At 41.0% G+C, this 16254-nt stretch overlaps 2 protein-coding genes and 1 long non-coding RNA gene across 3 annotated transcripts in view; 1 reads left to right on the forward strand and 2 right to left on the reverse strand.

The window, feature by feature from the left end:
• The window catches only part of LOC113029618 (uncharacterized), a 430622-nt gene that overhangs the window by 316209 nt on the left and 98159 nt on the right, over positions 1-16254 (forward strand). The window lies entirely within an intron of this gene.
• Positions 1-16254, reverse strand: part of LOC145431199 (uncharacterized) — a 190416-nt gene that overhangs the window by 154949 nt on the left and 19213 nt on the right. The window lies entirely within an intron of this gene.
• Positions 3066-16254, reverse strand: part of LOC113028848 (uncharacterized) — a 40412-nt gene continuing 27223 nt past the window's right edge. Inside the window, exons 7-10 of the mRNA XM_080306436.1 lie at positions 10052-10724; positions 8053-8144; positions 6434-7625; positions 3066-5822 (exon numbers count right to left, since the gene is read on the reverse strand). Of these exons, the coding sequence (XP_080162562.1) occupies positions 6450-7625; positions 8053-8144; positions 10052-10724 (1941 nt within the window). The 3' untranslated portion in view covers positions 3066-5822; positions 6434-6449. The remainder of the gene's footprint in view (positions 5823-6433; positions 7626-8052; positions 8145-10051; positions 10725-16254) is intronic.

Consider the following 16254-nt stretch of genomic DNA (forward strand, 5'->3'; position numbering starts at 1 on the left):
AATGTGTAATTATTTAGCCTTTAAAGTATTTTCTCTGTCAAAGGATGTAAATCCTGCTTGAATTTTGGAGTGATGCCTTTTTTTTCTGAAAGACACAAAAAGTGTTTTTCTGTACTCAAGTAAATGCATATCAACAAAAGACAGAACCACCAGAATAAAAAAGGAGGGTTTTTTTTTTCCGAATTCTTTCCACATGAGTCTGCATTCTCAGTTCAGTTATTAAAAGCAAAAGAACTATAACACGGATAGAGGGCTAAGTAAAAATACCAAGTTTTTCAGGCCACATGTTGTAGACGCAAGGTTTTTATGTTTATTGTGCATTTTTGTGCAACACGTTACAATGTATAAGGTCGATGTTCTAAACACCATTTGTAAATGTAATACCTACAGCAAATTTGGAGGGAAAAATAAGATAATAATAATAATAAGACTTTTGACTTTAAGTTCAAATTATTGCCAGGTAAACCTCCATCTGTGCCACTGAAAACAGTTCATCTGACTTTGATTGCAAACATGTTTCCATTTGTCACTTCGGTCTTTACTCTAACATACAGGAAGATCGAGAAAGAACTGGAAAATTAATCAACTGAGCGGAAATGTGTACGTGTGGTCACATTCATCAGCAGATGGTTCGTTTGCTTTATTTGTATTTGTAGCATTCAGCAGCTCATCCATCTTAAAATGTAAAACTTTCCATGACAGACAACAGAAACATTCCAAACAGTGGAAAGATGAATTGTGCATCAGTCAGTTGGATTGCATGATCAAGAGACACAACATTACACTTACTTAATAACGTGATAACTTTTTTTTATTGGGTGATGCCACTGTAGCTACATCTGTCTCATATATACAGTCTATCACAGAATTAACTTTTATAAAAAAAGCTCAGCAACATGGTGTCATGTACTGATATGGCTATGTCTTAATGTGATGACTTTTGAACCGGATGTTGTTGTCCGGAAGGAGGCCCCGTTAAGTGGCTAGTTGTCAGATCGACTGTATTGAATAAAGCAAGAGAAAGACCGTGCTTTATGTCCTGATTTAATTCAGGGTGCCCTGCCTAATTCAGTAATAAGGCGGGCACACAACAATGACGACAAGGATGACAGGGACCTGGATTTGTTTTTGTGAGAAGCAGACCCGGCGGCGGCATGGTGTTAGTGAAAACTTCGCTACGTGGTCTAACATGTAAAAGTCGGGCATTCAACCGTTCGCCTGCTACACTGACCCAGCTACACTCGGACCAAGATGGACGCGGTGGTTAACATCCTTCGAGTTGTTTGCTGATGGGAAAGGTCTTATTTTGACGGATAATGCTACAGATGTGGTCAGACAGCGGAGACGCGCTCTTCTACTGCACTTGGCCGGGCAGGACGTCTTCTCCACTCTACCACAGACGGGAGAGGCGAAGGACTACACCGCGGCGGTGACGGCGCTCAACACTTATTTTGTTCCTCAAGTGAATTTTGCATATGCACGCCAAACTTTCCACAAATTGTCCCAAACACCAGGTGAGACTGTGCAACAATTTTGTACATGTTTAAGGCGAGCTGCAAAGGACTGTGACTTTCAAGCTGACAATGATAACCAGATACGGGACGCTATTCTGAGTAAATGGCTTAACCAAACTTAACTTACAAATACTATCAGGCTGATCCTGTCACGATTTGTTCCCCCAGTTCAAATCACGGACAAACAGTATCCCACAGCTGTTCATGTTTTTAAACCCATTAAACTCCACAGCAGGTCCCAAAGTCAAATGATCACTGCAGTATTACTGAGAGCTGAAAAACTGTCTAAATTCTTTCATCTATAATAAAATGATCCGTGTGGCTTCTCTACCAGGTGTAACAATTATTTTAACATCCAGGCATCCATGAAAATGGAATTTATGACATTAGAGAGTTAGCTCACTAGCTTCCATCTAAGCATGTTCTCACTGAGGGATTTATGACACAAATTAAAATGTACAGCTCTGCTATCACTTCCAACATAAATGAAGACAGGAAAGTAAAAAGCAGTGACGTTTGTAGGGTTACTGAAGTTGGGCTAGCTGGTAAGATGTGCTACGTGAGCGCTAACGCGACAAAGCTATGTTAGCATAACATAAACAATAAAGCTGGAGGACGTTTTTCTACTCAATGAAAGTTAACGTAAGTGTTCCCAATGGTTGGGGGGAAATGCAATGGCATGGCAGGATACTGTAAATAGACAAACCGTCAGTCAGGAGAACCACAGATATAATCTGTCTGTGAAGGTTCTCAGTCATCCAGGTCATTGTAGTCATCTGACCTCAGGAATTCGCACAATAAGGTGGGGTCAGATGGCCCAGGATGTGAGGTCACATCCTGGGCCATCTGATCTCAGGAATTCGCATGATAAGGTGGGGCCAGGTTTCACAATGAGCTCACCCGAAACTCTGGCTGATTGGGACCCACGCCCAGTTTCACACCTTGGCTCAGGCGATTAGAGGATCATCAGGGGGTCCTTTTGTCCCTGTGTGGGGGGAAACTCCCACTAGTTTTATATCTGGGACTCTCCACCATTTGACCTTAGAACTGAAGAAGCTTCTCGGATGAGAGGTGAAACGTCTTCAAGCAACTTAAAGAAGTCCAGACGCTTTTCTTTGCAAGCTCCTTTGACCACAGAGATAATCCATCCACAATACGAGGTTACTCATTAATATACTGCTGCATGGGAAAATCCATTATGTATTTTAGTCATGTGACCAATTAAACTAAGGTAGCGGAGGGCATTACACAGCAGTCATTTGGTTTGCTCTCAATTTTGACAGCCCTATAAACTGAGCTTTAAAATGATTAGCGGTAATAAATATACATTTACATATACATATTCCTCGGACGGTAAACTAAAAACTAATCTGTCTTGGCATTTTATTTGTTTTTCAGTTTATTTGTGAGGGAAAAGAAAACAGCCAAGTCTCCTCCTCTGATAAACCTCCATTTGAAAAAGGTTCATCTGACTCTGACTGTAAATAATTTTTCATTTGTCACCTCAGGCTTTACTCTGAAATACAGGAAGGGAAATCGTGGCTCAAATAATTACCTATGAAACCATTTCTTTATTTTTCACACCAAACTGTTTTGTAAGACAAACTTTACAGAGTTCATTGAATACAACTAATAACTTGAGCTTTCACAACAGAGCAATAAAAAAATCCAACAAATTAAAAACAGAAAATAATAAAATTAATCATTGATTAAAATCCAAAATGATGAAACTCCAGCTGGATTATTGTAATGGTACAAATCAATGTTAATTATCTCCTAATACTCATAACAACAAATCATAGTGTTCTCTTTGAGAAATGTAGTTTCTCTCATTTAATATACAATAATAATAATAATGACTCACGAGGCCTCTAATTATAAGTGTTAGCTGGTTACAGGGGTGGATCTAGAGAAATTTTCTTAGGGTGGCATAGAAATCAAATGGGGTGGCAAAATCAGAGTCTTCTTTTTGTCAAACACATACGCAGGTGGTTACATATGGTTAAAATGAGTCAAATGCAGTAAGTACACACGTTTTTCATATAAATATAGTCTGTAACTCAATTATTGTCTGTAGCCCACATAATTAAACACTTTAGTTACATAAAACAAGTGAGTTTTGATTGTATGTACTGTACAGCCTGTATAATAAATACATATGTAGCCCAATAAGTATAAAATCCAGAAAGCTACACAACATGGGGCGGTTGCTTTACAAACACAGGTCTAACTTAAGTTTCACTGTTTTTTGTTAGAAAACAATCACATTGTTACAGCTTAAACCGTCATGAACAAAAATTTAAACCTAATTTTTCATGATTTGTTGGATGAACCCACTGAGGTCTGAAATACAACCGGCCATGTTTGACTCCTTTTGAGTTTACGTTTGTATTTCACCCTCAAATTGTTTTATTTTATTTCCCCCGTTGCCTTGTTTGGTGTCATTCTTTTCAGCTCAACTGAATTTAGTTGTTTTTTTCACTGACATACTGCAATAGTATTAGTGATCTGAAATCACACAAAGAACTTAAAATCCTAGTAGTATTTTTTACTGTAAAAAAAAACAAAACAAAAAAAAACAGACATGTTGAGTAAATTTTCATAACTTGAAATGCAAATGTAAATTGTACATATTGTAAACATATACAACTATCTATCTAAAAATGCAGCCAATACACTTGCCGGTTTTTTTTTTCATTTTGTACAACCATTTAAAAGTATTACTAAAACTAAAATGAGAGAACAATCAGGTGTTGCACTAAGATGCCCCACAAATGATGTGTGCCAGTTAAAAAAAAAGTTTTTCCACCAAGAGACAGGAGAACAGCACAGGGACAAACCTGCAGGCCTGACAACAGGAGGTGTATCACTCCGCTGGTTTTCTCCTTAGTGGCAGTGTTTACATTGCAAATGTGCCTTTGTGACATTCATTAGTGCCCTCACTGACACACAAAACAAAACGACTACACAACAAACTAACTACACAAGACAACACAACACACTAACTATACACTCCACACTAAACGTCACAAATCTCCCACATCTAAAAACCCTCTCTCTCTCACTCTGTCTCGCTGCCGTTGCTCCCAAAACTCTCCCTCTTCCTAAACAACCAAATCCTACGTGTTGCCTTTTTTTTTTTAAATTGGTCGACATGGTACATTTTTCCCCCGATAGGAAACAGGTGGCTTTTTTTCCCCCTTTCTTTACTGTTTTCGCGCAGTCTTTAGAAAACGCTTAAAAAACACACACATAAAAATGTGACGACAGTGTTTAGAAAAAAAGCGTGGCTGATATATATGATCATAACTCTGGATTTACTGGCCTGTAATTAAAATTAAAAAACTTTGAAGTCCGAACTTTCAATATGGGCTGAAATAGAGACTCAGCGTGGCTGCAGCTTGTTGCTGTGTCAGCTTACATCAGTCATGTGATTTGGAGGTGCAGCGTGTCCGTGGACCACAGAGGGTTAATAACACTCACCTTGCTTCCATTTCCAGAGTGTAACAACCGACCACCTGTGTGAAATCTGAAATTCCCATGGTGTTATTCAAACTGTGCTCCGACACAATCATAAGCATCGCTGGCTACTGAAAACAAGAAAAAAGCCGGTCCTGCTGTGGGCTGAACCATTTGTTACTGGTGAAGGGGGGGTAACACTATAGAATATATTCAGTTTTAGCATTTATATTCACTGTTGACAGTAACTACGCTTAAAGTGTTAATGCTATCTTATTTTAATAAACAACACTGTCATATGCAAAACCTTAGGCCCCCTCCTCGATTCAGAGATGGTCGTTCCATTTTCACGTATATCCCTATTCTCTGCGAATGGTACTCATGGCCATTGATCAGTGGTTGTAAGAAAAGGAAAAAATCTTGGCGTAGATATCTATACTTGCAGATTCATAAATTTAACATCCAGGATTATTCACTGTCTCTTCAGATCCATTGTGATCCAGTGATTTCAGTCCTGCATGATCACGCTGATGTTTGCACAGAGCAGAAAATGAAGTGAATGTTTTTGCACATTAGTAAGAGTAAAACTATTTACAGCGTGGGATCGTTCATGTTTGGAGTATGAACTGAGATTCTTGAAGCTGCTTTTTAACCCCACTGTGACAGAATTCATGTCTTTTTAATTCACTTGATGTGGGGAAGCTTTTCCCACATTCTTTGCAGTAGCTCATTTTGTCACCACTCTGTGTACGTTGATGTCGTTTTACACTCCATTGCTGACTGAAACGCTTTCCCACCACCACAGTGATGACAGGGTGGAGAACTGGATCCATCTGTGTCGCTCTGCTTCTAAACAAAGACACACAGACAGTGAAGGTCAGGCAATTCCTTCAACATTTTTATCCCGAATATTGCCTGAAATAAAGAGCATTTCTGCAAACATCCACATTTTATTGTTTACATTATAACGCTCAGCTTACTGGGCGAAAATGACTTCATTTCTAGGTAATCTACTTAATGGGAAGATTGGTGGTTAAACCCCTGGATGTTCTACTCTGCATGCCACAAGATACTGACCCCAAGCTGCTCTCCGATGCATCCATTGGATTGTGAATGTCAGACAGAGAGAAAGGGGAGGAGCTTTTAAAACTTTACTTTTTCCAACAAGTTTCAGGAGATTTGTATCCGATTTGACTCAATATTCTGTCCATAAAGTTTTCATGTCTAATTTAGCTTTGAAATTAACCCTCTCAGGCTCAAATTAAACTTTTTGTTGCTAATGCACAACCAAGTCCTGCAGTGGTACTTCTGTGTAAAAAAAACTCATAAAATATGTATGTGGGGTAATCAGGTTGTTAGTTTTTAACTGTTGCAAATCGGCAACGGCTGCCTTGAGAGGGTTAAACTTCATTCACGTAATACTTCAAAATAGCGGCAACAGTACAAATACAAATACATACCTCACAGTAACTGCACTTATAGTCTCTTTCTGGTGTGGATCTGACGGTGAAATCTCAGGAAACGTGGCTCTTTAAAAGCCTTTTCACACAGGTCACATTTATAAGGTCTCTCCTCAGTGTGGGTAAGTTTGTGGCGTTGCAAGTGTGGATATGTTGTAAACAGTTTGCCACACAGATCACAGGAGTAAACATCATGTCTGGCGTGAATCCGTACGTGAATATTGCGGTAACCTAGCGTCCTGAAAGTTTTTCCACAAATGCCACAGCTGTACGCCTTAATTCCAGAGTGAGTAACTTGATGATGTCGTAAGGTGCTACTGAAAGCAAAAGCTTTACCACACTGATCACAGCTGTACGCCTTGATTCCAGAGTGAGTAACTTGATGATGTCTTAAGGTGCTACTGCAACTAAAAGCTTTACCACACAACTCACAACTGTATGGTTTAACTCCACTGTGGATGACTTGGTGTCTTTTTAAGTTTCCAGCCTGGGTAAAAGACTTTCCACACAACTCACACATGTACGATTTAACTCCACTGTGGATGAGTTGGTGTTTTTTCAAGTTTCCAGGATCATTAAAAGACTTTCCACACAAGTCGCAGCTGTATGCTTTAAATCCAGAGTGAGTAACTTGATGACGTTGTAAGTGGCTACTGCAAGAAAAAGTTTTTCCACACTGATCACAGTTGTACGCCTTGATTCCAGAGTGGGTAAATTGATGACGTTGTAAGCGGCCACTACAAGCAAAAGTTTTTCCACACTGATCACAGTTGTACGCCTTAATTCCAAAGTGAGCAACTTGATGACGCTGTAAGTTACCACTGCAAGTAAAAGCTTTACCACACAACTCACAGCTGTACGCTTTCTCTTCACTGTGGATGAGTTTGTGTGTTTTTAACCTTCCAGGATGGGTATAAGACTTTCCACACAACTCACAGCTGTATGGTTTAACTCCACTGTGAATGACTTGGTGTGATTTTAGGTGTCCTTGCTGGGTAAAATTCTTCCCACACAAGTCACATCTGTACGGTTTATCTCCACTGTGGACCAGTTGGTGTGCTTTAAAGTTTCCAAGATGGGTAAAATTCTTCCCACACTCATCACAGCTGTATTTTTTCTCTCCCTTTATTCTGTGAGGTTTGTCGGCCTCCTGAGAGCGCTGACTTCTCGCTCCGTGTTGGTCCTGCAGTGACTGAGATACAAACAGAGGCAGTGAGTGAAATGCAGTCATGGACTAAACTGAAACTGCCTCCATTAGTGGGATCCAAGATGTCAACAAACACATTGTAGGTGGATTACTTGGTGTGTTTTTAAGCTTGTCCAATCTGGACAGAATCAACTTTTTGGAGACACTGTAGGTGTGCTGTGCCCCAGTCTAGGGGTACAGGACCTGTCATGTGCAAGACTGATTACTTGGGGTCGAAACCTTTGTGATACAACTACCTGTTGAAATACATTCCACCCAAGATCACTTGATGAGGGAGGGTGCCATTTACGCATTAACACGTTGTTGCCAATGCTGTAAACATGGGGGTTTGCTCGTTGGAATTTACAGCAAGTAAACATTTGGCCAGAGTTGGATCATTCTGTTGCACATGGACAAAATCTGCTTTACTTGCCTCAATAGACAGGTCAGGTGTAGCAGGTAGCAGGCTATCAGACACACATTTTTCTTCTTTTTCCACAGGTGGCTCAGCTTTCACAGGATCATCTTCAGAACACAGGAAAGAGTCAGACAAATCAACATCACTGTATCTGCGCTTATACACACATGTGACGACACAGGCAGGGAAAACAGAGGGCAGACTGCCAGCAGCAGATTCAGAAACAAAAACCAAATCATCGATGGGGTTTTCAATTACCTCGGAGATTGGGAAAATCTTTCCATTTGCTAGATCATTCCCCAGAATATTAGTAACTGCCTGTACGTGCAAGCGAGGGCGCACCCCAATTGCTACCGGGCCCGAAACGAGAGGTGACTGTAGGAAAACGCTGTGTAGCGGAGCCCGTGACACACACATACATCTCCACTCCCCACACGAGAGCATCAGCACCACAAAACGAGTTACTAGAAAAAGGCAACGCGCTATCCAAAATGAGAGACTTGGTAGCCCCAGTGTCACACAAAATCACAATCAGCACACGATCCTCCTCTTTTCCAGTAGGTGAGGCGAACGCTTTTGAAAAGAAAGGTCCGGAGGATCCGACGGGATTAGGCATAGAGACCAACCGACTCAAACCTGGAGAAAACCAACACTCTTTGGTTTTCTCCAGGTTTGAGTTTGCTCTTAGGGACGAAGTGATAGACAATTAGCAATGACATGGCTGGTGTCATGGCAATAAAAGCATTCACGAACATTCATGGGAACTGGATCAGGGTGTGTTTGATGTGCAGGAGAAACCCTTAAGCTCCTCGCAGGCGCAGACAACGGAGTATATTCACACAGCTGAAAATGTAGCGCAATGGGTCAACAGAAACTCATCTGCGGAACAGCAGCTTTACACAATGAATCCACCTTTTGCTCATTGAGGTACATAACAACATTTTTTGGAAGACACGTTTTGAATTCTTCCAACAGAACCAATTGTCTTAGCTAAGTAAAATCCTTCACTTTACTTGCACCTAACTACTTATCAAACTTATCTACATGTGTTTGGTTGGCAGATTTTTCGCAGGACCGAAACATTTGGCAACATGCCTCATGAACTAACTCAGAAAACACTAAAATAGTGGATTTCACAATTTCACAATCCCGACTGTGATCAATGGATAAGCTCGTGCACACTTCTTGTGCTTTCCCCACCAATTTGTACTGCAACAACAAACTCCACACGTCCTTGGGCCATTTTAAAGTGGTTGCGATGCGTTCAAAGGCATTAAAGTAAGAGTCAACCTTACTTTCTCTGAAAGGTGGCACTAAGGCAATTTGCTTTCTTGCATCAAACTGGTCAGAGGAGAATCAGTCAAGTTTTACTCACATTTTTACTCAATGGGGTAGAGGTAACATTGCTCCATAGGCCTTATTCGGAGATGCAGTAGCTCAACTTCTTTGGCTTTAGCCTAAAGCTCCACCTCTTTCAGGCAAAGGGCAAGCTTAAGATCATCCGTAATCAATTCTGGTAATTGTCTGGCCAGGATAATGTTTGGGACTTGAACGGCAGCAGGAGCCTCCATCCACCACCAAACCTCCAGACGCATCAACCGGTCGAAGTTTCACCTTCGCAATTACCCCTTTTTCCACCATCTGCTCTGCCAGACACTGCTTAATTTCTGCTTTTTTGGATTCAAGAGGACACCAACATTAAAAAATTTGCCACCAACAACAAATCTGCCTTGGTGCATCGATCCAACTTAGCCATGGTGGGTTGATGTGCAAAATAACACACATCAAAGTAATTACAGCTAGTTTACCCATTACACCACAAGAAAGCTGCCAACCAAAAGCTGAAGGAAACCTACAAGACACAATGAGCAAAAAAAAAAAGGCAAACAAAAAGAGCGTACAAGCCCCACTTTATTTTCAGCCCCAGTCTAAGGATACGCTTAAAGTCCACTGTGGATGAACTGGTATCTTTTTAAGCCTCCAGCCTGGGTAAAAGACTTTACAAAAAACTCACCTATGTACACTTTAACTCCACTGTGGATGAGTTGGTGTTTTTTCAAGTCTGCAGGATCGTTAAAAGACTTTCCACACAAGTCGCAGCTGTACGGTTTAAATCCAGAGTGAGTGACTTGGTGACGTTGTAAGGTGCTACTCCGAGCAAAAGCTTTACCGCATTGACCACAGCTGTACGCCTTGATTCCAGAGTGGATGAGTTGATGACGCTGTAAGTTACCACTGCAAGTAAAAGCTTTACCACACAACTCACAACTGTATGGTTTAACTCCACTGTGGATGACTTGGTGTGTTTTTAAGCTTGCAGAGTGGGTAAAAGACTTTCCACATAACTCACAGCTGTATGGTTTAACTCCACCGTGGATGACTTGGTGTGTTTTTAAGCTTGCAGGGTGGGTAAAAGACTTTCCACACAACTCACAGCTGTATGGTTTAACTCCACTGTGGATGCGCTGGTGTGATTTTAGGTGTCCTTTCTGGGTAAAACGTTTTCCACACAAGTCACATCTGTACGGTTTATCTCCACTGTGGACGAGTTGGTGTGCTTTAAAGTTTCCAAGATGGGTAAAATTCTTCCCACACTCATCACAGCTGTATTTTTTCTCTCCCTTTCTTCTGTGAGGTTTGTCGGCCTCCTGAGAGCGCTGACTTCTCACTCCGTGTTGGTCCTGCAGTGACAGAGATACAAACAGAGGCAGTGAGTGAAATGCAGTCGTGGACTAAACTGAAACTGCCTCCATTAGTGGGATCCAAGATGTCAACAAACACATTGTAGGTGGATGTTGGTGTGTTTTTAAGCTTGTCCAATCTGGACAGAATCGACTTTTTGGAGACATTGTAGGTGTTCTGTGCCTCAGTCTAGGGGTACAGGACCATAACATAAGGGTAAGAAAGGAAGTGACCCTGCCCGAATCCCCCAAATCATACCTAGAAGCCAATCTTTGAAGTGAACGGTGGTTTATTTGTGTCTACACTGTCCATTTACAAGTGAACTAATTTACACACTATATACAAAAACTCAGTAAATCTCAGGAGCCACACATGGGTAACACAAGGTTTGGAAGCCAGGGTCAGGTCTGCTGCTGTCAGGCGCTGCCGCCGACAACTGCTGGTGTAGCATCTTTTAAAAACAGCCACATGATCAGGGGATCAATCAGCCGCCACCAGCTCTCCAATCAGGAAGGACCTGTAGATTCTTAAAGACATAGAACACCACAAAATATACAGCTGGCCAGGGCCGTAACACCGCCCTTCCCAAGACAAAACATCTCCCCTACAGATGTTTGGCACTCAGGAGTGGAGAAAACCACTTGACAGTACATCTGCTGTCACATTGTCAGTTCCTTTTTTGTGATGGATCTCCAAATTAAAATCCTTTACTAGGAGTTACCATCTCATGAGCCTCTAGTTGGAATTGTGTATTCTAGTCAAAAACACAAAGGGCTTGTGATCGGTGTAGACAAAGACAGGCGATGAACTGCAACCTATATATGTTTTAGCGCCAAAATGTGGTAGTGCAAGCAACAGGGAAAGAGCATCTTTATCTATGGTACTGTAATTTTGCTGGTGAATGTTGAATTTCCTTTAAAAGTAACCGATTGGATGATCAACACCCTGCTCATCCTTCTGCAACAGCACCTCACCTGCACAGCTGGCGCGGGCATCCACCTGTAGTTTGAAAGGACGCATAAAATCAAGAGTGGCAAAGACTGGTATTCTGAGCTTTGGCAGACTGAAAAGGTTTCTGGCATGTGGATGACCACACTAATGGTTTTGACACACCAGTGAGACTGGTGAGAGGTGCAACTACATCAGCAAACTTTTTGCAGAAACCACGATAGTAGCCAGCCATTCCGAGGTCCCGGCGAATCTCACATCTAGTGCGAGGCACACGGAAATGTAGGACAGCCTGAATTTTGGCCAGGAGGGGGCGCACCGGACCCACCTGCTTCACTAGATAAGCCACTGTGGCTTATCTAGTGAAGGTGTTGGAATGTGGCAGGGGCATTTCGAATGGCAAAAGGCATGACGATATATATTGGAGAAAGTGATTGGGAGTGACGAAGGCGGAACTGATGCATGTGGAGTGAGGGGAACTTGCCAATAACCCTTTAATAAATCAAGTGACAAACTTTGCAGAGCAAACCCTATCAACACAATCTTCCATTCGGGGGAGAGGATAGGAGTCCGGTTTGGTCAGATTTTTGAAAATCTGTACAAAAACATGGGGTTTTGTCTTCCTTCGGCATGAGAAGGCACTCCATGTACTAGAACTCGGGACAGCTAGACCATTTTTAGCAAACTCACTATTTTTGCAGTCTGAAATATTGAAAATTGACGATATAGTGAAATTCCAAACAGCACAAATTATATTCAAAGCAAAAAATAAAGAACTGCCAGGTAATATTCAGAGTATGTTTTTTTGAAAGAAGGAAGTTATAATTTAAGGGGTTTTTGTAACTTCAAAACAATGAAGGTACATACTACAAGAAAAGGCTTTTGTGTTTCTGTTCATGGAGTGAAACTATGGAACAAACTGAATATGGAATTAAAGCAACGTCCAAACATAAAACTGTTCAAAAAGAGTTATAAAAATATGATCTTCTCGATCTATAAAGAAAAGGAAAATATTTAAATTAAGTGAATGTCTCTATTTAAAAACAAACAAACAAACAAAAAATTCATGATGTGATATTATAGTATATAGTATATCAGAAATCTGTTCACTATTTTTATTACAAATTATATCAGTAAGGAAGCTGACTAAATATTCACTGATAATTTATGGCAAAGGGGTGGGATTAAATAAGTGTATACTTCTTCCCACTCCCTTTCAACATGTAAATTAATCAGAATGTTTTTTGTATGTAATTTGTATAGTATTTTTTTTCTCTCTTATTTCTTTTCTAAATGTACTTGTATATTGTTCACATGTTGAAATAAATTATCAATCAATCAATCAATCAATCAAAAGTAGGAAACTTCTTGCTGAAAAACTGCGCATTTGGTAGGTGTTGAGGAACATATATGTTTTCTTAGTGCTTATTTGATTATTTTGTTTATGTATTTTAATAACAGGCCAGCTTTGACTCACAAACCAATTGCTTAGCCAGACTGAAATACTGTGCAAAAACAGGAAACTGTGAAGAACAGGAAGTACAGAAAAGCGGAACTAAGCAACGCAAACACACAGATCAAGTAGGGTTACTAAAATAACATGAGGAGCGAGGATGCAGACAGTTTTGCAGCTATAGGGTAGACATATAGTATTGAAATAGATCAAGGGCCGGTTTAGTAGGGGAGGAGCAAGCGGATTATAACATAGGTGATATGCTTGTAATGTTTTAGATCTGCAGAGGGTTTAGCCTGGTGCACATCCCTTTCCGGAAAGTAATGATTCAATAAAATAATTATAAATACTTTGGCAAGTGAGTCGTGTTCTCTCTGTCCAGTAAAAGAATAAAAAGAAAAAGATTTAATAGTTCGGTTCACACGATAAGTGTGTTGTTTGTTCGGAGGATGGTCACCTACATCTACGTCATGTTCATGACAGTGGTGCGAGATGGAGTGTCAGCAATCAGGGATGGGTGATTTTTGATCAGAGAGCACAAATCATTCTGGGCAGCGTCATCCAAATGTTTTAGGTGGTATTTTAAATTCACTAATATTTTCTGAGTCGGGAGCAACCCTTAGCACAAATGAAAACTAAGTCATCACTTTCTGGATTATACTCAGATGGGGCCGCTGACACAACTACAGGCAAGGCTGATGGTGCAGCAGGGGACGAAGAGGGGTTTACACCTGCCTCGCGAAAAAAATAAGGCTTCATCAGGTTGATGAGATGAAGTCACATGACGCTTTCTTCTACAGTCTCTGTAAAGCACTTTGAATCACCTTGTTGTTGAATTGTGCTATACAAATAAACTTGCCTTGCCTTGCCTTACAGTCTGGGGTGCCTATAACAGAATCTGTGTCACAGAACTTTGTCTGGAGAGAAGATCTCTTTGAGCAGCCACGGGGACACGCACTGTGTGTTCAAACACTAGATCTGCGGGACTGAAACCTATGGACTCCTGCGCACGCTCTCTCACCAATAGAAGGAGAAGAGGCAGACCCTCATCCCACTCTCTTCCTGACTCGAGGCAGAACTTTCTCATCATAGCTTTTAATGTTTTAATGGAAACGCTTGAGCACGCCCTGTGATTCGGGATGATACACACTGGATTTTTAATGCTTTATGCCAAGCGATTTCATGAGCTGAGTGAAAATCTTGGATATGAAGTAAATGGTAAATGGCCTGTATTTATATAGCGCTTTTCTAGTCCCTAAGGACCCCAAAGCGCTTTACATATCCAGTCATCCACCCATTCACGCACACATTCACACACTGGTGATTAGGGATGGGTACCGGTGTCCGGTGCCATGATGGCACCGGTTCTGACATAAACGGTAGTAACCAGACCGAAAAGCAGCGCACATTTCGGTGCGTTATTTCAGTGCTTTTTTTTTCCTGAGCTGTGATACACTTCTAGCCAATCATTTTACGTTTCCCAGGATAGTAGGCGGGTCCAGGTACGTACGTTCAGTTAGAGCAGAGCTACAGATTAAAAATGTCCAAGGCGAAGCGGTCAATAGTCTGGCTGTACTTCACAGTAAAAGATGCAAACTCAGCAGCAACAAGTGCTTTAAGCTGATACTGTGATATTGTCAAAGGAGGTAACACCTCGTATCCGATGAAACACCTGGAGACGCATAGCGGGTTTTTTTAAAAGCAGAGAAATGCGCCGTATTTGATAGCTTGCTGCGAGACCTCACACTGTGCACGTTGGGTGGGTTGCCAGTTATCGGACCGGAGCAACATCCCCCAAAAACCCGAAGAATAGAGTCCTGGCCCCTAGCCCTGCCAGTGTAGCCAACAGGCTTCAGTTCATCTCAGAATGGTTAAAACATACCTTCTTAGTTGAGCCCTGGCTAGATGTTGAACAGGCACTATGCAAGGATCTAGAGATTTCAGACCTACCATTTATTAGCTCAAACATCAAAAGACATGAATGCTTTAAAAGTATCAACATCAGCTTTTCTCTGACAGCATGGTGGGAGTTTCTAAAAATAACGGAGTCTTCATTAATCCCATGCAAACGTACACCTATCTGGAACAACCCTGACATATTACAAAACAATAATATGATTAATTTCCCAGAATGGAGTTGTAGAGGAATTAAATACTTAGAACATATATTAGAGGGAACAGAATTTATTCCATTTGACAGACTAGTTGCACAATATGGGATCAACAAGACAAGATTTTTAGAATATCAACAAATTAAATCCATAGTAAAAAAGAAATTTAACCTCAGTCAAGTTGAATTACAAACACCACTAAGTGCGGCACATTTTCTTACTCTTAAATCCCCCAAATTATTATCTAAAATATACAGAACACTTTCTAAATTAGATGAATCAATATCCCTTCCTATTGCAAAGTGGGAAGCAGATTTATCAGTCAGCTTAGACCAAAACTTCTGGTCTCAGATTTGCTTAAAAACCTTTAAATTAATTAAAAATCCCAGTCTGCAATTAATACAATACAAAATACTACATAGAGTGCACTATACAGGTCATCGGATGTTCAAGATGGGCTTTACATCTTCCAACAACTGCTCACACTGTCAAGGCAATACACCAGACAATTACATCCACGCTCTTTGGTTCTGTCCACCAGTGCAAAAGTTTTGGCGCGAGATATGTGAAGACTTATCAAAGTGTCTGAAATGTAACATTCCAACCTCCCCCTTAGTGTGTTTACTGGGCAGCTTAGATAATGTCACTTCAGAAAAGAATATAGCCCATATGATTTTCACTGCCCTATGCATAGCCAAGAAAACTGTCCTCATGAACTGGAAAAATAAAAATTATCTTAATTCTAACCAATATAGAAATTATCTATTAGATTACATTAGTCTTGATACAGCCTCTGCCACCACATCAGATCAATTGCTCTGGACTCCTTTTATCAGCTCCATCACCTAGTGGGGGTGGGGGGTCATAGTTTGGTCCCGCCTTCACTGTTGTGATTGGTGTGGGGGTAGGGACAGGCTTAGGGCGTCGGGGGGTTCCCCGGAGGCATCTTCCTTGGGGGGTTCAACCCGGGGTAGCGGTCATGTCCGGTTGGGGGCTCTGTTGGCTCTCAGGTGACTGTTGGCT

This window comes from Astatotilapia calliptera, chromosome 9, assembly GCF_964374335.1.
Source record: "Astatotilapia calliptera chromosome 9, fAstCal68.1, whole genome shotgun sequence".
Taxonomy (NCBI): Eukaryota; Metazoa; Chordata; class Actinopteri; order Cichliformes; family Cichlidae; genus Astatotilapia; species Astatotilapia calliptera.